Source organism: Aspergillus japonicus, assembly GCF_003184785.1.
Source record: "Aspergillus japonicus CBS 114.51 unplaced genomic scaffold BO86scaffold_32, whole genome shotgun sequence".
NCBI classification, from domain to species: domain Eukaryota; kingdom Fungi; phylum Ascomycota; class Eurotiomycetes; order Eurotiales; family Aspergillaceae; genus Aspergillus; species Aspergillus japonicus.
Window position 1 is genome coordinate 270,468 of NW_020291669.1, and position 19,537 is coordinate 290,004.

Sequence of the window (19,537 nt, forward strand, 5' to 3'; positions counted from 1 at the left end):
CCATACCTGAGTTCCTTCAAATCGACAAGCTCTTAAGAAATCGAGTGGTTGCCGTAAGCACAGGCTTGTTGCCTTGTAAATCATTGCAAAGTACAATACATGCCATCTATGATCCCTCAAAACAGACCCACTCAGCCAAACCCCAGGACAATGCAAGGTAATAAATACACAATGACACGGACACATCACCATGTCATGATCAACAAACCGGACCACCGCCACCACCACCATCACCCCATACTCTGACTTGACCTACTAACCCTTATTCCACTTTCCAAACTTCACATAGTCATCATAGAGTGCCTTGAACACCGCCCGGCCAGAGACATCCAGTCCTGCATTCAGCGCCCGCATCGTATCACGCGACATCACGTCGAGCACGGCATACAGACCCGGGATGATCGCCGCCTTCACGTCGGGTGAAAGAGACCCGCGAAGAGCGCTCTGCGTATAATCCTGGATCAAATACTGAAGATATTGGCCGGCAATGCGCTTGGCCTTCTTCGTCTGATCGGTCAACCCTTCGAAGCCCACACCAGATTGCGTTGGCCTCGAGACGGCCGAGACCGTCGGGTCGCAAAGGGAGGTTAGAAGACGGGTGAAGTGCACAGCGTGCGAGGCCTGCAATGGAGCAAGCCAATAAGGCTGCTGCCCCGATTTCTTTTCGTGCAACATGGATCGACTGCGCTTCTTGGAGCGAGCAAAGAGACAATCCAGCAAGCCACTGATAACAGGATTGATAAGGTGGAAGCGGCCGCCAAGTTTTTGACGGTGAAGACCGAGAAGGAGACCCATAATGCGGCAGAGACGGATATAGACAGTTCCAGCGTATGCAGGGTCGATGCAGGGACCAGACTTGGAGGTACACACGGCGATCGTTCCCAACAGGTTATCGATGTTGAACTGCGTGACACAGCGCGTGTGGTTACGCAGTATGATATCCAAACACTCAGTAGCGAATGTAAATGGTTCGATGGATTTGTTCTGAAGCAAAGAATTGGTGGCGTCCGTAAAGACCAACCCCAGTTCGTGGCCGACCTGGCTTTCCTTGTCTTCAACGGAGGGCAGTGAAGCAATAGCCAAACCGGCGATAAGCAAGTGATACTCAGCGTTCTCCCCAACGAAGCCGATTTTGCGGATGTCTTGGATCACCCGGGTCAATTCGTCCGCAGTCATGGTTCGGAACCTAGCACTGGTGGAGCGGATGAAGATTCGCTGCTCTTCGCTATACATGTGTTGCAAGGGGAGGGATTCCGCACACTGGATGACAGGTTGTGTGATGCTCTTCTCGGATCCTCGCCCAGCCAAAACACGTCGTCGAATGAGTCTTCTCAGGGCAGAAGCCGAGTCAACCGACTTTTCAACATAACTTTCAATCCTGGACAAGAACTTCTCGACCTCGGCGTGTTCCATCGCAAGGTCTTCAAAGTCCTCTAGCGCGTCGAGGATCTTAATCAGTGTGATAGTATCTTCCAGCTGCTGCTTCTTGCACTGTGTCTTGACCGACTTGACCTCCGCAACCACCAAGTCAAACACTTTCTTACGGCAAGCAGCAAGCTCGGTCTCATCAAAGACACCCTCAAGTGCCTTTCTGTTGAGCCACAGCTGAGACAGCGAAATTCTAAGATAGAAGCAATCCATGGAGTCACGATTCAAGGACTGCAGCTTAAGTGCCTTGGCCGACACTTTGCGATACATCTTCTTGAACAAGCGCTGCCGTTCATCGTCGGAGAGAACGAGCAACTTTGCAATAACTGCTCGGTGGAGATTTCGGTAAGCCTTCATGATCTGGAGGTCGATATCGCTTCCTTGCAGAGAGACCGCCTTGGCAACCGTCCAGAGTGGCTCCCAGTTGCTCGTCAAGGCCGCCGTAGACTTCGGCATCTCGGCCAACTTGGCCATCAGAGACAGCATTCCCACAGTAACCTCAGGAGTGCTACCTTCTTGTGCGATGACCTCCTGCAGCAAATCCAGCAAGACCGCTCTCTGGCCACGCGTGACAAGCGGGGCAGGAATTCTCTGGAGACTTTCGATGTATAGTCTGCGATTAGGAACGTCTTCTTTGACCCGCTCGGACAGCACCGCAATAAGATCGACCGCGATTGACGGAGCATTAAGAAGGTACTCATGGCAGACGAGGCTTGCCCAAGCCTGAAGATACTTGGAATCGGGATTGACAGTTTCGAGAGTAGATGGCGATGGCTTATATTGTGAAGTTGCCAGCGACAAAACATGCGCAAAGAGAGAGCGTCTGGTTTCAGACTCCACCTGGGACCATATATCAGGATTCCTAACCAAGCTCAAGAAATAGGCCAACGCAAGTGTGGTGGGCGACGTGAGCGTTTCAATACGTCCGTCCCATGGGGACTTGATGGATTTGGCGGCATCTTTGCCCGAGATGGACTTTATGAGGGTCGTGACCTCGTTCGTTAAAGAGCGGAATTGTTCGGGGTTTGCAGTGGCTTTGATTGCGGTAAGAGCAAACTGGAACGCCTCAAAGCACTCTAGAGGCGCACAAAGCTTCTTCATACGGCCTTGGTGAACACGCTGTATCGACTCTGCAGCCGTAGCAACAAGCTTGATAATGGCAATACCAAGTTCGTTGTCGGTAGACTGTACGTTGTTCTCCAGGAGACTGCGGCCGAGCCGCCACAGCCGCCACCGCCAATGTAACTTCTGTTCGGACGACAATGTCGATGTCACAGTCTGGATAATGGACGTCAAATCCTCGTTCCTATCCTCGAAGCTAAGGTCGCGGCTTCTGAAGCCAGATTCCAGAATCACAATCTGCGCATAGGCGCCGGGAGAGTTCTGAATTCTACCATCGTCTCCTTTGATCTCCACTGCCGCCGCGCGCATCTGAGCAGCAGAGTGTGCGTAGGTCAGAGGATTCCGCATTAACTCGCTGAACTCGTTGCACACGTCATCGTCTTCCCATACAATGAAATGCGTCAACTCTTTCTCTTTCGAGCGGGCTTCTTCGACCTCGATTAGCTGCTCGTACCATATCTGCATGAAATTTGGCAGGTCCCGGGCGCCGACGAACCCACGGAGAAGAGGTATCACAATGCCGTTCTTGATCGTCCTATAGCTATCATCGACGTGAGAAACGCCGGTGCGCCAGTGCAAAAGGATCTTCTCTAGCAGAGCGTTGAGCAACTTCTCAGAGTCCTTGAGCCCCGAGTTGGGCAAGAAGATGTCGGTGCCTAGTTCAATGAGCAAAGCGGCGAGGCTCCACTCCACTTGCGACAGGCCTTCCTTGAGGAGACCAGTATACGCAGCGTGAGTAAGCAAAGTATGGAGGGACAATTTAATGTCTCTAGCAAGAACCACACGAAACAGGCGTTCCAGAATGGCGACAAACTCGGTAAAGTACGCTGTCGTGTTCTCAGACTTCGCGATGGAGTACGCCAGCTCGGCGACTGCGACAAACAGGGTTTCCAACCAAGGACCTTCATGGTTCTGTCTTCTGAACGTGTCCCGAGGGACTGTGCGTGCTGCAATGTCGAAAAACTCCGGTAATAGCTCGGCGGTCTTCCACATGGCTTTTTTCTGAATGCCGGCATTGTCACTGGTACTCGGGTTAGGACTCTCTGGCGCGCAAAGGAGGGGCCTGAATGTATCAGAGACAGGCTTCACGGGACTCCAATCAGGCTCGTTAGCTGAATAGTCAATGCCGGAACCGCCTCCCTCGAAGAAGCTGGACCGGGCGGGGAGCACCACGTGCAGTGCGATGAGGCGTTCTAGCCCGTGCAGAACGTGGGCCCTTTCATCGGTGTCCAGGCGTATTGAGTTGACGCAGAACTGTAGTCTGAGAGCGCTTTGGAAGCAGTGTTTAGAAAAACATTCCTAGTGAGCAGTTAGCCTTGTGTACGCCGGACATTAAGCTCCACACACAACCTACATTACTTAGCCCCTTTTCGGAATCGTCACGACGAGACGACCTCAACTCCCACAGATCGAAAATGGCTGGAAGCACGTAGAGCAAATGCTGGAGGTCTGTAGTTTGCTGCGCATGGAAGAGTTGCGTCGTGATGACGGCAGCGAGCCGGAAGGATTTCTGCAGCGTGACGGCGACCGATTCGGGCTCCCCCTTAAGAGCGTGCTTCAGATGCGAGCTCGCTACATCGTCGACCCCCGATGTCCGATCGATCAGCATAACCAGGCTATACATGCAGTCCAGCGCGCGAATAAAGGCCACAAAGCAGGAAGTCGGAGTACGGGGCGGGTCGTCGATATCCATAGCATCGGGTTCGTCCGCGCCGGACCTCTTCCTCTTGGTTCCCTTCTTATCGGAGTCGCCATTGCGGTGTGGTGAATCGCCCAAAGTGTGACTGGATTCCGAGCCGGAGTGCAGTAGCTCGGCGGTCCCATCCCCTAATCCGGCCAGCACATCCTCCTCCAGGTCGGCGATAGCATCGTGGACAATTCCGAGAAACCTCTGGTCCTTCAGGGTCGTGGCCAGTGTCTTGGGCGGGATTAAATCGATCAACTGTCGGAGTAGGAGGAAGGAGGTAGCATCGACGCGATAGTTCTTTCCAGTCCGCAGCCTCTTCAACAACCATCGGAGGACCCATTCCGCTTTCGGGGCGGCGTTGTTCTGAAAGTGGGGGGTCCGGTTGATTTCAGGGTGACTGGCACATAGCGCGAGATCTAAGCCGATGATATTCGCAGCGTCGTTGAGCTGTGCGGTGGGAGATGCAGTGCCTTTTTCGAGACGGAGCAGAGCCTCCTGCGACGAACGCGGGCGCTGTATGAAAAAAAAGATGCGATGATTTAGCCGACTTATCTACCTATCAAGAAGAAGATATAAACAATTTCAGGCGCAAAAGAACGACCTACCTCCGCGACGGAAGGCATCTCGAAATGGAGATGTGAGACAGTCAAGTAACCTGGTCGTTGGAGGAGAGTTCAAATCAAGATCGCTTGTTCTGACCAGGTCAGGACGAAGCAACCATCGTCCGTATGGAAGAGGAGGAGAAGGAGGAGGGGCGAGGGGGGTTTAATTTTTGGATTTGGTGTTCCCGAGATTAATTCTAATTATTATTCGAGAAAAAGTTGGACTGACGCCAGAGGGAAAAGGCGGCGAGCGGGCGGGCGGGCGCCCGGGCGGAATGCTTTGCTTTCCTTTCAGTTACTAGGTAGTAGTTAACTTACTTAGCAGTTCTTGCCAGTTAGCAAGCCAGTTAGCAAGCAAGCCAGCCAGCCAGCCAGCCAGCCAGCCCAGCCCAGCCTAGTTTTTCCGACCGCCTTTCAATTCGGTAGCAGAGCTCGAACGTTCGCACCCGATCTGATCTCGTGTCTGTGTGTTATCCCCTCCTCTCCTCTATTCAATCCTCCTTCTCTCTTCCTTGATTTAGCTCTAATTCACTTTCAGGCATCCCCCCCCCCCGCCTTTGTCTGTAATTAGGTCTGTGCCGACGGCTAGTGGTCCATATACTCATCCAGAAACATCACTAATGCTCAATTGAAGCTTTCTCGCAATGGCCGACTCCAACGAACCCCAGCCGGTTGTACCGGTCCCTCGCTCCACTAAGCCCGTCAGCGAGGCCCTGCTGAACGAGAAGGTATGCCGACCGATGAGCACACTGCCTCCAATTTCCTCTTCTCCTCTCCTGCTATTCGGTCAGATCGGTGTCAAGACATCAATGATCCGGCGAGGCGCATCTCTACCTTGACCGGACCGGCCGTCAAACTCCGTTGACATCATCCGGAACACCCTCATACATCGATCTCTGCGAAACGATTCTTGAACGCGCTAAGCTAACCTTGGGGGATCTTCCTTCACACCTTACAGTGGGACCGCGCCATCTCATCCCTCATCATCCGTTCCTCCCTCGGTCTCTCTTTCGGTGTCGTCTTCTCCGTTCTGCTCTTCAAGCGGAGAGCCTGGCCCGCCTGGGTTGGTCTGGGCTTCGGTGCCGGCCGTGCTTGGGAGGAGGCTGATTGTATGTTTCCTATCACTGGCTGGGCCCAATGGCACGCGCACTGACGGGTTGATTCTAGCTTCCTTCCGTCGGGGTGACTCCCCCGTCAGAGATGCTCTGCGCCGGTAGAGCATACCCGACTCGGCATCTGTTTCTGTATGATACCTGTATAGCTGGGAAGGAAATCAAGTCGGCGGTGAGGGCACACAGTGGTGGTGCGGTTTAGAAGGTTCTTCTAGACTTTTCTTTACTTTTAGCATGCAATTTATCGTTGGACCTGTTCGGCTTCTCGGTGCATCTACAGTAGTCAAGGACAAGACCTGGCCTGCTTCTCGCGCTTGAGTTGTGTGCTCACATCTAATATGTGCGCAACCCAAGCACGTCATGGCCTAGTGAATTGCGCCAGCTCCTCTATCTGTCTACCTGTACTCGGAAAGGTTTCAGTCCAGCTCTTGTAAGGCCCGGCTGTTGTGAGTAAGCACAGTCCACGGGAATAAGATTAAGCATGAGCAATAAATTCACGAGAGGAGTAATGTGGGTCATTGAAAGGCATCAAAAGATCGGGGAAGCATATACACAATTTTGTCATATACTCTATCACCGTGTGTACGGAGGGGTATCATGATCGATCGTCAGTCGTTGGAGGAAGTTAGTGCCGGCAATATCCCAAACCGGAGGCCCTGCATGGCAGACGGTCACGGAGGGCGTAGGATTCTAATCTTAGACCAGATTCAGACCAGAATGGATATTTCAAAGCATAGAGTGTGAAGGTGCAAAAGGATTTTCGAATGTGGACATCTCGGATGTGCCAGACAGTGCTCCATCAGCCACGGAGTTTGCGAGGTTGGTGTTGTCCCAAGGGTGGGTATCGGATGGCATGGCAGCGATTGCGAGACCGTTATGTCCACTGTGCGTGAGGCAGCCTTCGCAAGTGCAATCGTTCCCGCACTGGCAACTGCCGGTTATGTCTGAGCAGGCACTCGGAAGTCCTATTGGATACTCAAGGGTATAGTACTCTGAGGGTTCCATCAGGTGCTGATTCGGTATGTAATTTGTGGAAGGGGTTGTGTAGCCACCACTGAGACTGCCCGGTGTAGCAGACTGGTCGACGAAAGGATGCGTTCCCAGTGGTTGAACAAGATTATCAGATGGGTGACTGAAGTTGGTATATGAATAGTGCAGCGGAGAGAACACCGGCTGCTGACCCAACAAAGGAGAGTTCTGACGGCTACTTGGGCTTTCCAAACCTTGTTCTCCATCGTTCAAGGCCACCAATAGTCCCATTTCTCGTACATGTTGCCTGGTAGTGTTGTTGAAGGGATGAGAAGCACAGCCTAAACATTGACAGTTGTCACCGCAAAAGCATTCATGAGTGGTATCTTCCTCGTTCGCTGCCGCGGACGAAAAATTGGAATTTCCCGTCAAGTCTGAAAATTGTGGCTGCTGCATCAACGCTTGAGATAGCTCGGCATCGTTGGAGGACCCGTGAGGTGGCATTTCCAGCGAGGTTGGGGTGTAATGGGACAAATAGTCAGGAATGATTGATGGGAATAAATCGTGGCTCTGAGAAAGAGACGATGATGACAAGGTATGACCTTGCTTTGCTATCTGGGAGTCATGCCAGTTGGAGACTTGGTGATTGGAGAAGGAGGAAAACGGTGTTGCGTTTCCGCTGGAGCTTGATGATTGGGATCCAACCGACTTTGAGGTTTTGATCTCTCTAGAGCAGTCACTCTGGGGGGCTGTTTCAGGCTTTGCACAGCAAGAACGCTGGACTTCGGGTGCCGGCGGCGCAACTGGCTGAGGCGCACGAGTGCAACAACTCTTAGGTTCAGGTATTGTTTTGTCAGATCTGGAAGGATTGTCGGAGACATGGTTCCCTCCAGTGCCGTTTAACACATCCGAGTTTTGGTTGGCTGCAAAGAACGACTTGTTGGATTCCAAATCCTGAGGGTGGTACGAGATGGAGCGATTAAGAAAGTCACTCTCAGTGAGTTGATTAGCAAATACCGGAATAGAATTGAGCGCTTTGGTCAGGGTTTCCGGCGCAGTCTTGATCTGTCGTTTCCCGGGCTTCTGTACTTTGCTAGGTGCATTTGACGGCACTGGCGTTGAACCGACGGCCGGAGAGGAGACGGTCCCAGCTGCATCTGCGGGCACTTGGTACACTGGTCTGCACAAACAACCAGAACCTGCACCTGATCAGCAACCTTGAACGAGTCTTTCGAGACGCGGAGCGACAATCTAGAGCCTTGGGGCAGGCGATTGGGGCCGAGCTAACCTTTTGGGATGCGAATCATGAAAGCATATGTTTTCTGACAGCTACACGTGCCCTTCGGATGCGGGCATCTGGCGAGAGGTCGACCAGCTTTCGGCACTTTCATCATCATTCTGTCAAAGTGCTGACATTTGGATGACCGATGGCCACGAATGCATGGCTCACTAGTGATATGAGATCAATATTAGCGCAAGCGCGGAATCAGCCCGGAGAAATGCAATGCCATACCACGACCATTTGGCGCCTTCTTCGTCGAGGGGCATTTTGAAGCTCAATCCTGCATCCGTCAGGCGTATTTCGTGATACTGATCGAGTTCCGCTGACGGCGCGTTCGCTCCCAAGGTAGACTCAGGGACGCAGTAGCTTTACCCCGCCCAGAGGGGTCCGATCGTGCCACGGCTTCCGATGTACTCTTCTCGCGAGGCCTCGGCGCAATCTGAAGAGGGTTAGAGCCACAGGTCTGTCCTCTCAACTCAGCGACCAAGAGCAGTATCGAGTAAAGTCAGGCTGACTGCGGTGACCGGGGTAATAGTATCGATTTGATGATCCGATTGATAAGTTGTCAATGATTCTCGAGAGAGTGCTAACTGGTCGGTTACTCAGATAGCGACAGAGTTCGGATATGGAGAGTTGGGAGACAATGAAGGAAACAAGCGCTGTGTGATAAGCCCAGGGCCATCGAAACTCCGCTCGTCGCGCTCTGTTGTGCTGTCGTCATCGAACTACAGCCCCGCAGGCAAGAAGGAAGATTCAAAGGAGAGGAAGATGCGGGGGAGAGGCAGACGGTGGGCGCGAATGTCAAAGCGAGCAATTCTCGATCGATAAGGATAAGCCGAGACGCCCGCCGCAACCTCAGGCACCCACCCCTCCTTTGGCCTCGGTATCAGTGCCTTGGCGCCTCAGGCGATAATCGGCTTGGCACCGGGCTTTATTGTTTCGCAACTATTCCGAGAGCCATCGCGATGCTTTCCGTTGGATACGATTCTGACCCTCCATTCCTCGATCCGTCTGCCTTTAGGCGAAGAACACCTCGCTGACTGAAGCTGAAGCTGGCGCCAGCTTATAATACACTTGAATACTCATCAACATCGCTCATCCTCTTCTTCTCCGGTTATTCCTCCTCCAATGACTTCGGAACGCCGTGAAGCCCCCGGCCAGACGCCGGACAATGCCACTGCGGCGGCGCGCGCTCGAGATTTCTTCTCTGTCCCTGCACCGGTCAAGCGCATCTTCGACAAATTCCCTCTTGTCACCTATCCTGCCAATGATCTTCCATACTGCTCTTGGTCCAACCGACAGGGCAATCGGTTGTTTGTTTTCACAGATGCCGCCGGCGCTAGGCATGGGAGGCCGTCTTTCAACCCTCAATGCCTCAAGTGGCAGGTAATTAGACACACCAAACTCCCTCTCAAATCTCGCATTGTCGCTCACGATGCTTGTCTGTGATATTCTAGGCATACTTGAGGTTCGCCGGCATTGAGTTCGACATCATCCCATCAAGCAATCATGCATCCCCCACCGGCGCCCTTCCTTTCCTTCTCCCCGCCCTGCCCGTCGGCAACAACGCCCCGATTCCTTCCAGCAAACTCCAAAAATGGGCCATTGAGCAAGTGCACTGTGAAGAGGAGCAACAGTTGAACGCGCGCTTCGAAGTATACGCATCGTTGCTGGACCACCGGATACGAAATGCCTGGGTACGTGGTTTCGGCTGAGTGGTGACAAGCAGAGAAGAAAGAGGCCCCGCACGATTCCTTATGCTAACAGACGACGTTCGTTCCAGCTGTATGCCCTGTACATTGACAGTGAAAACTTCGACGCCGTTGCGCGACGTCTTTATGTAGACGCGAGCACCACGAACCCCGCCGTGCGGGCCGCTCTGGCGTTGCAGCTGCAGCAGGCTGCGCGAGCCGAGCTCCTGAAGACGTCGGCCTTTATCGATGCCGGCGCGCTCGAGGCGGAAGCGGGCGAGGCATTCGAGGCCCTGTCGGCACTCCTCGGGGACAGTGTGCACTTCTTCGACCGGCCCAATCCGGGGTTGTTCGACGCCAGCGTCTTCGCATACACGCACCTGATCCTGGACGAGAAGATGGGGTGGAAGCGCAACCGGCTGGGACAGCTGCTGCGACGCCATGAGAACCTTGTACAACACCGCGACAGACTGTTGAAGTTCTTCTAGAGCTGTCTGACGAAAAGAAAGAAACGAACTACACCAAACCCACTCTCTGTACCATATTAGCTCCCTCTACTACCCGATCGCTGAGAAGCACGTTTACCTAGCTTACTAGACATAAAACATATAGAACTACCCTCAAGACAAGCCCTGCCCGACCTTCTTGCAATGCCATCCTTATTATTGCCTGGAATCCATCTTCACCTCTCTTGCCCTTCTCCGTGACCCCAGAACCCAATCACCACATCCCGACCACTGTCCACCTACTTCTACATGCACAACAACACATAAACCCTCCACTACCTAATCCCCTGAGCCCAGCCTCTCACCCCCCACCCTTCTCATTATCGACATCCTTCAACTCAGACCACCTCACCACCCACATCCAGCAACCCATGACCCATTCCCCCTCAAAAAAGCAAAAGCTCCCATCAACCAACAGCACAAGCAATAAGACCGAAGCACGAACCCTTCGTAGGAATTAGACAAAGTGGTACCGTGCCTAAATTCCAGTAGGGTAGGGCTCCGATGCTCTTAGAAAGGCCCGTATGTCTCCCGCAAAGGAGAACAGAATAATATCCCCCACCTAACAAGGTCCATTCCATCCCTCCACAAACCCAACAAGCGAAGGCTGTGTGTCGTGTACTGTACACGTATGTGAGCAACGATCTTCCGGTCTGAAAGTCCCTCAGCACCGAAGCAAACCAATGCAATCATTCATCTAGAGTAAAATCAAAAACCACATCCCGGGAATAGGCTCCGAAGCTGGGATAAAGCTGTATCTGTAGTCAGCGATGAATCAGCTTACGCCTTGGCTCAGGCTTGCTTATCATCAACATCTAGTTAGGGGTGGGTATTTACTTCGGCAAACATGTTTGAGTGCGGTCCCGCGGGATAGTATATACTTCCAGCTGGAAATTCGGAAACAGGTTTTGCGCCGATTGGAAGAAATGTCTTGATGTGCGTATACCAGTTTGCTGACGGGACAGTCCTTGCTTTCGCAATATCTCGAGCTGGGATGGGTATTCTGGATTGCTTACTTGGATGAGTTGGTCATTCGCGAGTTCTGGTTGGGCGAATGGTTTGGTGTGCGAATGGTTGTCGACCCGAGAAACCGCTACAGGTTTTATGCCCCCAACAATAAAACCATGAGGTTCAGTTGAGATGAGCTAGGATGATAGTACCAATGTGTTTGCAGGACTGAAGATCTACTAAGCGTAACCCAACACAACGCATTGCTCGTATACTTGCAGCCCAGCATCGACTATTCTACTCAGGAAGACCGGCTTGCAAATTCCAGCCACGGACATTCTCAAAGAAGAACACGGGGCCAGTCCTGCGCCCGTCAGATGAAATTCACGCTAGACTGGATATGAGGTTCTCCACCAATACTGAATGTTTGGTTCATTCGGAGCTGGGACGCTGAGAGATCGAGCGCCGATCGCAAACATGGCACATGAAAAACATCATCGTAAGCACATGCTAAAGGCCATAAACATAGGAGAGACATGACCAGGGAATAATGAAAAAAAAGGAGGAATGGTGTTCGAAAATCCAAAGACCGTACCAGACGGGAAAACGAGAACAAGAAAATGGCATAAATGGCCCTGATAGCCAAGGAGGGAAGAAGGATAGGAAAATGGACCAAGTCGCAAAAGAAGACATGACCGCCGAAAGAAAACCCCAATTAGCCGATTAAGCAACAAACCCAGCCAGCCAGAATACCGTAAAAATCCATGCAAGCTCCGTCGCTGAAAACAGAACACAAGAACGCAGAAACCCATTGTCGCTCGAAAATGATGTTTAGTAGACGGTGGCGCCGAAGGGGGCGGTTTCTTTGAGATCCTCCACCAGATCCTCGACATTGTTCAAATGTCTTCCTAGTAATGCTTGCTTCTCGTCGGTGGTCCGTGTATCCCGATGTGCTTTGCCGCCGCCGTACGCCCCCGGAACATTGACACTCCTGGACACTTGCGCTGCGCCAAGCTTGCTGGGACTGCGCTGATGACCCATGACGGCCGTGTTGGGCGCAGAATGGCTTGCTGGAATCATCGGAGTTTCTGGCATCAGGTAAAAGTAGAGGAATTCCACAAGCTTCAGCTTGACTTCGCGCGAAGTGGCCCGCTGCTTGAATAGTGAGGTCACGGTGAGCAGACCGTCGAGGTCCTCAAAGGTGCGTGTATTGGCTGGGTGATCCAGAAGAGCTGTGACCAAGGTGAGAAGCGTCGCTGATTGGATGGCTGGGCAATTGATGGGGTCGAGCAAGTCAAGGAGTAAATTCATGTAGATCTCGCGCGCGAATAACGTGCGCGAGGGCGGGTGGAGTAGAAGCACGCCTTGGATGAGGTCAAGGGTGGTAACAATAAGGGCGTCATTGGTACCGTTGCTGCCCCGCCCAAGTAGATGCTCGAGACACGTTACCAGGCGCATTGCGACTGTGGATAGAAAATCAGCATCATGGATGTTGCGACATGCATGGATGCATGGATGCAGGGGAGGTAGTGTAACTCACCATTCCATTGAAAGCCTTCCTGAAGCTTAAAGAATTCCCTGAAAGCCGGGTCATCTTTGAGTTCGGACAGGGACTTGGGCACGGGTTGCGGAGCTCCAAAGGACAGGAGGGACCGCCGCTTGTCCGACGCCGGTCGTTTCGACTTGGACAAACAGATCTGTGCGAGGAGCCCTTCCACCTGTCGCAGACCCTTCCGGACCTTGCTTGGCTCGTATGAAGAGAGATAGTCAAACGAATGCGCCAGCAATGCCTCCATGAGTGGTGTGAACAGGGAAGGGGAAAAGCGAGGCGCAATAGAAACTCCAATAACTCTGTCGCACAGAGGGACGGGAGAAGGAAGGGGTGGGAGGAGAAGAAATAAAATAGAGAAATAAGATCCGAAGAAGACAATGGGAGGAAAGGGGAAATCGAAAAAATAAATGAAAAAACAAAGCGTTTGATCAACCGACGGGTCCGTGAAGAAGAATAGACCCTTGGGCCAAGACGATCGGGTACAATTTGGATGGATGTGTAGCGTAGCGTAGAGATGGGTGACGGCTAAGAGGTACGATCTTTCTAAAAATTGCCTCAAAGGAGTTAAAAAGGCTTCAAAGCTGAAATGGAAAATCGAATGGATCGAGTCCAGACGCTTGGAGAATGGAGCCCTTAATTAGTTCCAGAAAGCATTGGTGACGATTCTGACGATAAAAGAAAGACGGTGGTGGGCACGAACCGTCAGGGAAAACATGATTGATTGTTGTTGACGGGAGACGGTCAGACTGGGTTCAGTGATGCTTAGAGCCTTAGACTAAGTCACTTTAAGTCCATTCATTAGCCGCCAGCCTTAAGATTCCCCACATTTGACAACAACATCCCCATCGTTGTCCCGGTGACCACTTTCTCTCTACCAATGATGCGCCCAGCAGCTGTGCTTTTTCACACTTGCTCGCGGTGGTGGACTAGCGCCCAGTCTAGTGCGATAGATAGATGATGTCAAACTGGGGGGGCTGGGGTATTGCGATTCATCTTTCAGCTGAGCTACGCCATCGCCATTGATGAAGCGCATCCTGCGGGCATGGGCCATGGGGCTCAATTGTGACGTCTCGGTCTTGCCGACAGGTATCCATACTGTGTTGTGTAATTGAATCATTGACACACCACACCGACAACAAGTTCCTCTTCCTCTCCTCTCCTCAGCCGCTCTGCCAGGCACCACATCACTAAGTTACATCACTACATCACTGCACCAGCTGTTGACTGTTGACTGTTGCCCTCCTGAGCAAGTCATCCGGCGGAACCGGGCAATTTTCCGCCCTGTACCAGCCACTCGCTTTTCAGATTCTTGGGTCGTACAACATTAACAACTTGGATGCCGTGTTACTGTGCGTGCTGGTGTCAGTGCCGCACGAAGCAAACGACAGGAGACCGACAGGCACGCGGCAAGGTTGAGGCCCGTTCGGTCGGAGTTTCTCTCCAGCCAGAACGAGCCCGACCACGTGACTCCTCCCGTCCTGTCCGACCCGGCATGTGACACTACGTCACGTTATCCCCCGCCGTAGACTTTTTGGTTATTCACTCCGCCTATTGATTGCCCCCCCCCCCCCCCCCCCTCTCTCTCTCTTCCTCCACGGATATGCAAACTGACTGCTGGATGCATGCAGCAAAAACTAACCCGTCTGACTGTTCGCGCATGGGGGTTAGGTTTTGGATCTCACATTTTACTTGACCCAACCTGGCTTTCTACAAACCTAACAATCAACTGACTCCGAGTCAGTATGCAGGACTTTGACTCTCGTGTTCATTTTCGCTGTCATAGAACGTCGGGGTAAAATTCCACAAGATTTTAACAGAAAAAAGGAGTGCCTCCCCCCCCCGCTCCTCCGCTTACTCCCACTTCATCTCTTCAGCACCCCCCCCCTCTAAAAGTAGTGGGTACAGCAAAGCAACCCTTCGTCTTGAGACGCACGGGAAAAGATGCCTTCCGAGCCACTTTTCCAGCCACCCCCGACCACCCTCCTCCAACCCAGTTCGAGCTCGGTCACGAATGACGATGTTTGGGTTGGAGCGGGTCCACCCAGTATGCCCAGATCGGACTTGACAGCGATCCCCGAGCAGGACCGGGAATCTGGATCGACACCAGCAGCCGATGGCTTCTCGACGAATACCAATAATGGGACTCGCACGCATACTCGTAACCGGTCCAGTGTGGATGGCACCAAGTACAAGGACGGGCAATGGTCGCCGGAGAACGAGAAGATCGTGCTCGGTCCCTATGATTATATGCTCCAGCACCCGGGCAAGGACATTCGCCGACAGCTCATCAACGCCTTCAATGTATGGCTGAATGTTCCTCCGGAGAGTCTGACGATCATCACCAAGGTGGTGGCCATGCTGCACACTGCCTCTTTACTGTAAGCTTCCGCCTTTTTGTACCACTCTCCACCGAAAGCTCCCTCAGGGAAACTTAGATCAAAAAATCATTCGCACAAACAAAACTGACCTGTGGAAAATGATAGAATTGACGATGTCGAAGACAACTCAGTCCTCCGTCGCGGGATCCCCGTGGCCCACAACATCTACGGCACCGCGCAGACGATCAACTCGGCCAACTACGTGTACTTCCTCGCGTTGCAGGAGGTGCAGAAACTGCACAACCCGGCCGCCATCGACATCTATGTGCAGGAGCTGCTGAACCTGCACCGCGGCCAGGGCATGGACCTGTTCTGGCGGGAGACGCTGACCTGCCCGACCGAGGAGGAGTACCTGGAGATGGTCGGCAACAAGACGGGCGGGCTGTTCCGGCTGGCCGTGAAGCTGATGCAGGCCGAGAGCGGTGCCGGCAAGGACTGCGTGAGCTTGGTCAACGTCATGGGTCTGGTCTTTCAGATCTGCGACGATTACCTGAACCTGTCCAGCGGCACCTACACCAAGAACAAGGGCCTCTGCGAGGACCTCACGGAGGGCAAGTTCTCGTTCCCGATCATCCACAGCATCCGCGCCAGACCCGGGGACCACCAGCTGCTCAGCATCCTCAAGCAGAAGACCACCGACGAGGAGGTCAAGCGCTACGCGGTGACGTACATGGAGCAGACCGGCAGTTTTGCGCACACGCGGGACGTCGTCCGCGAACTGCGGGATAAGGCATTGGCGCTCATCACGGAGATCGACGGCAACGGGGCCTGCGACGATGGCGCGATGGTTCGTGCGATTCTCAACAAGATCACAGAATCCACGCTAGGGAAGCCTCAAGAGTAGCGGAACTCGCCATCTTTTTGCACATCAAAACCCGACATGCACTTCAGCCCCGTCGAATCAGACGACGTACCTCTGACACATGTGGTGGTTCAAACAAGAGTGATGATGGAAGAAACATACATGATCTTGTCTATTAAGCAGCGCTGAATCAGAGATTGCACACGTGATAAACATTTCATTACGAAGAGTTTCTTTGTCTGCTGCCTGCAAGAGTATGGGACAGGGTAGTTGTATGAAAGAAATCATGACGACTCCTTACCCCGCTCCCCCGACACAGGCGAATAACAAATATCCAACAACAATCCAAATCTCAACAACCAGTAACCGTCGTATTAATCCAAAGACATTAAGGTACTGTCTCTTATATCCAGAAGATCGGGCCAATGCCCCCGTCGTATATCCATGTCGCAAGCCCACCAGCCCATCCCCTCACATAACCACACAGCAAGCCTTTTCCAGCTTGCGCAGGATTCTGGGGAGAACGGCGTTGACAACCTCTTCAAGCTCGTTCTGGTTACCCCCTTGCTGTTGCTGTTGCTGTTGCTGTTGCTGGTGCTGTTGTGGGTATTGCTGGTGCTGGTGCTGTTGCTGCGGATACTGGTGCGATTGCTGTGGTCCACCAGGGTACTGCTGCTGGTAGTGGTGAGGTTGTTGTTGCTGATGCGCCGCGGGCGCCTGGGACAAGTCGGCCGGTCCGCCGGTCAGGTTGACGTAGATGCGGCCGGCGTTCTCCTCCGTCGCGTACTGGAGCCCGAGCTCGCGACAGACCTGCTCGACACGGGGTTTGATCTTCTGCACGTGGTTGGCGGAATGGTTACCCTTTCCGACGATGCTGATAGTTTCCAAGACACGGGAAAAGAGTTAGCTTTGTGTGTTGTTGATCCTTTGACGTCCCAAAGCATGGATAAACCAGCATCCAAGCACAGTACAGTACCAAGCTGAGACAGGGGGTTGAGGGCTGGCACTCACACATGCAAATGCGTCTGCCCGTGGTTCTTCGCGTAGCGGATCCGCTCCTCGAGGATCTCCTCGGCCTCCTCGACGAACTGCCCGTGCAGATCGATGGTGTCCGGCGCGACACGGCCCTCGGCGTTGTTCTCCCGGAAGATGAACTCGGAGGCCTGCTTGTTGTACGCCTCCATCTGGCGCCCGTGGGCCTTGCCCTGCTCCGAGAGTTCTTTGGCCCGCGCGCCGTCGCCGCTGGTGTATGCTTCTTGGGACTAGAAATTTCCGCGAAAGGATCAGCGGTCCATTCGGCTCCAAGGGAAAGTGGGTTGGCGCCGGAAGTTGGGTGCGGAATCATTAAGGCAAAAGGCAAAGGTAAAGGTAAAGTACCCGTTGAAAGCATGAGTTGCGCTTGGAGGCCTCCTGTCGCGCCAGGTCGCGGAGACGGTCATATTCGGCTTCCGTGTCTTGACTTTGTTCGTGGTTGAAGGCTGTAGAGCGCGTTTCGCGAATGAGATATCAGTCTTGAGTGAGTCGCGCGCGAAAGAGATCGGGGGAGATAGTAGCGAGGGATTTCCCCGTTTCCTGGTCCCTTACCCCGAGGGCCCATGTGAGACATCTCGTGCATCTTTGCGAGAGGCTCCGGCGGTGAGCGACTTTCTATGCCTGTGTGGATGCTGGATATGACGGGTCTGAGTCGGGTAATGAGCGACACGGGCTGTTGTTGCGAATGAATGTATCGACGGTTGTTGAGAATAGAAAAAAGAATGGTGGATTGCCTGAGAGGCGAATGTCGCAGCGATCGGGCGGCATTGGCGCCAGTCGATGGCCGATCTGCGATCGGAACCCTACTTTACAAAGGGTTTGGGGGGTGGATGGCCTGAGGCTGCGGTCTTCCGGTGATGCGGCGGCACCGACTGGCCGTGGACAGCACCAGGGGCATCCCGATCAGCTTTCAAGGACATTTCAGATGGCGTTGACTAGGTATAGTAGAAGGGAAGAGGAAACGATGATATTCGCTTGGATATGGCAGAGAAGCGTGTCATTGCGCGACTCTTCAATGTTTCGCTAGGAAGCACCACTACCATGGCAGTTGGTCGGCTAATCCCCGGAATGGATCTGGTCGGGGCGAGCTCATAGATATACGAGATACTGAGTAGGCGTCATTCTATATTACTAGTAGGCCAATTGTAAGCATTGACAATCGGGCAAACCAACATGGTCAACCCTAGCATTCAGGCCTGAGTACTCTGTACTGAGCCCACAATAGTGTAAGAGATAGGTACAGTACGGAGGGCATCGGAGAATCCGACTTACCCTTTGAAGTAGATGCGCCAAGCGCAATGCGCCAGGCCAAGTGGAAACCGATTCAATAGTCTGGCCACCCTCCACGAGCTGAAGAGAACGGCCATGCCTAGACTAGAGCGGTACCCAGAGCACTGGGATCATTGCGAGTTCGCATGCTGAGACATACCTTTTCCCGAAGCTTGATTGATCGGTTTTGATTGATCAATTCAAGACCCTGAATGAACTTGATGTTGCAAGGTAGATCACAGCGCGCAGCTTGCGACGAGAGTATCCCATTCTTCTGGAACCCGGAGAAACCAGATCTATTCTTGTACCACACACTGATTGGGAACGAGGAAGAAGGTGACTAGTCGTCTATTAGTCCTTCGTCGAACCATGGATGCCAGTGCCAGTAGGGTTCGGCGGCAGATTCATCTTGGCTCGGATTGCTGCTCCGCTTCTCCTTGGAAAAGCAGAAACACGGATGGAACACAACGGTTTGACTGTCTCTCAATCGTAGCAGGTTGAGTACAAGAGGCGCAAGTCTGGATAAAACCTTGAAGCCATTCCAAAACATGTATCTGACGATTGATCAGGGAAGGAGAGCATCTCCCTCGCCCAAGTCTGTCTGGAATCAGCATCATGTCTTCTCGCCCATTTTCTCAACTCCTCGTGCGGAGAAGCGATCGACGGGGCAGTTGGGGAGTGGAGCTTACAGCAGCATACGGTACCTCACTAAGAGAGACTAGTAATCGTCCCTCCGTATTCCTTAAAGCGCCTTCAAGCACCACCATCAGCAACACTCTCACTCGAGGAATTCACCCAACATCTATCAGAAAAAATTGAGCATCGGCCAGCAACTATACGCATACTTGCATTGCATGATATCATGCATCCATGCACCAGGGGACGAAGAGCCAGGGGTGAATCACAACAATGAAACCGGCCAACCGCAACGGTTCTGGACTGTACCTGGCGATCGGGGCGCGCAAAGTGTGGTGCCAAATCCCCACCCACTTCCTGGATGGCGGCACCTTTTGAAACGCAGGTCTTCTTCGAGTAAGACTAAGCTACAGGACTATTCTTACCCTCTCCTGCTCGTTTGCTGCCATGTCCCCATTCCAATGTATTATCTGCAAAGAAATGGAGAGACCCCACACCCGCATATGCATCTGTATACAATG

The 19,537-nt window shown here is 52.9% G+C and overlaps 7 protein-coding genes across 7 annotated transcripts; 3 read left to right on the forward strand and 4 right to left on the reverse strand.

The window, feature by feature from the left end:
* Positions 1-50: 50 nt before the first annotated feature.
* On the reverse strand, positions 51-5,027 carry BO86DRAFT_457015 (ribosome biogenesis protein URB2). The gene is made up of 3 exons (XM_025677198.1): positions 4,843-5,027; positions 3,905-4,750; positions 51-3,849 (listed from the first exon to the last, which is right to left on the reverse strand). Exons 1-3 carry the CDS (start codon positions 4,858-4,860, stop codon positions 256-258), a joined length of 4,458 nt encoding a protein of 1,485 aa, XP_025526652.1. The 5' UTR covers positions 4,861-5,027; the 3' UTR covers positions 51-255.
* A 339-nt stretch (positions 5,028-5,366) lies between these two features.
* Positions 5,367-6,213, forward strand: BO86DRAFT_390141 (MICOS complex subunit MIC10). Its single transcript, XM_025672318.1, has 4 exons — positions 5,367-5,410; positions 5,474-5,567; positions 5,798-5,948; positions 6,007-6,213. The coding sequence occupies exons 2-4, from the start codon at positions 5,484-5,486 to the stop codon at positions 6,054-6,056; spliced, it is 285 nt and encodes a 94-aa protein (XP_025526653.1). The 5' UTR covers positions 5,367-5,410; positions 5,474-5,483; the 3' UTR covers positions 6,057-6,213.
* A 156-nt stretch (positions 6,214-6,369) lies between these two features.
* mac1 (putative copper-activated transcription factor GRISEA) lies at positions 6,370-8,596 on the reverse strand. Its single transcript, XM_025666035.1, has 3 exons — positions 8,434-8,596; positions 8,209-8,369; positions 6,370-8,119 (listed from the first exon to the last, which is right to left on the reverse strand). Exons 1-3 carry the CDS (start codon positions 8,466-8,468, stop codon positions 6,678-6,680), a joined length of 1,638 nt encoding a protein of 545 aa, XP_025526654.1. The 5' UTR covers positions 8,469-8,596; the 3' UTR covers positions 6,370-6,677.
* A 599-nt stretch (positions 8,597-9,195) lies between these two features.
* Positions 9,196-10,483, forward strand: BO86DRAFT_364447 (putative mitochondrial outer membrane protein (Sam35)). Its single transcript, XM_025670008.1, has 3 exons — positions 9,196-9,588; positions 9,660-9,899; positions 9,986-10,483. The coding sequence occupies exons 1-3, from the start codon at positions 9,331-9,333 to the stop codon at positions 10,379-10,381; spliced, it is 894 nt and encodes a 297-aa protein (XP_025526655.1). The 5' UTR covers positions 9,196-9,330; the 3' UTR covers positions 10,382-10,483.
* A 1,643-nt stretch (positions 10,484-12,126) lies between these two features.
* Positions 12,127-13,456, reverse strand: BO86DRAFT_123406 (cell division control protein 14). The gene is made up of 2 exons (XM_025666036.1): positions 12,888-13,456; positions 12,127-12,810 (listed from the first exon to the last, which is right to left on the reverse strand). The coding sequence occupies exons 1-2, from the start codon at positions 13,141-13,143 to the stop codon at positions 12,179-12,181; spliced, it is 888 nt and encodes a 295-aa protein (XP_025526656.1). The 5' UTR covers positions 13,144-13,456; the 3' UTR covers positions 12,127-12,178.
* A 1,489-nt stretch (positions 13,457-14,945) lies between these two features.
* BO86DRAFT_315429 (FPP/GGPP synthase family protein) lies at positions 14,946-16,121 on the forward strand (the record flags this gene model as incomplete). Its single annotated transcript, XM_025668094.1, has 2 exons — positions 14,946-15,277; positions 15,383-16,121. The coding sequence occupies 2 exons, from the start codon at positions 14,946-14,948 to the stop codon at positions 16,119-16,121; spliced, it is 1,071 nt and encodes a 356-aa protein (XP_025526657.1).
* Positions 16,122-16,274: 153 nt separating this feature from the next.
* On the reverse strand, positions 16,275-17,803 carry BO86DRAFT_390147 (Smr domain-containing protein). The gene is made up of 4 exons (XM_025672319.1): positions 17,664-17,803; positions 17,457-17,557; positions 17,091-17,341; positions 16,275-16,953 (listed from the first exon to the last, which is right to left on the reverse strand). Exons 1-4 carry the CDS (start codon positions 17,692-17,694, stop codon positions 16,551-16,553), a joined length of 786 nt encoding a protein of 261 aa, XP_025526658.1. The 5' UTR covers positions 17,695-17,803; the 3' UTR covers positions 16,275-16,550.
* Positions 17,804-19,537: the final 1,734 nt, after the last annotated feature.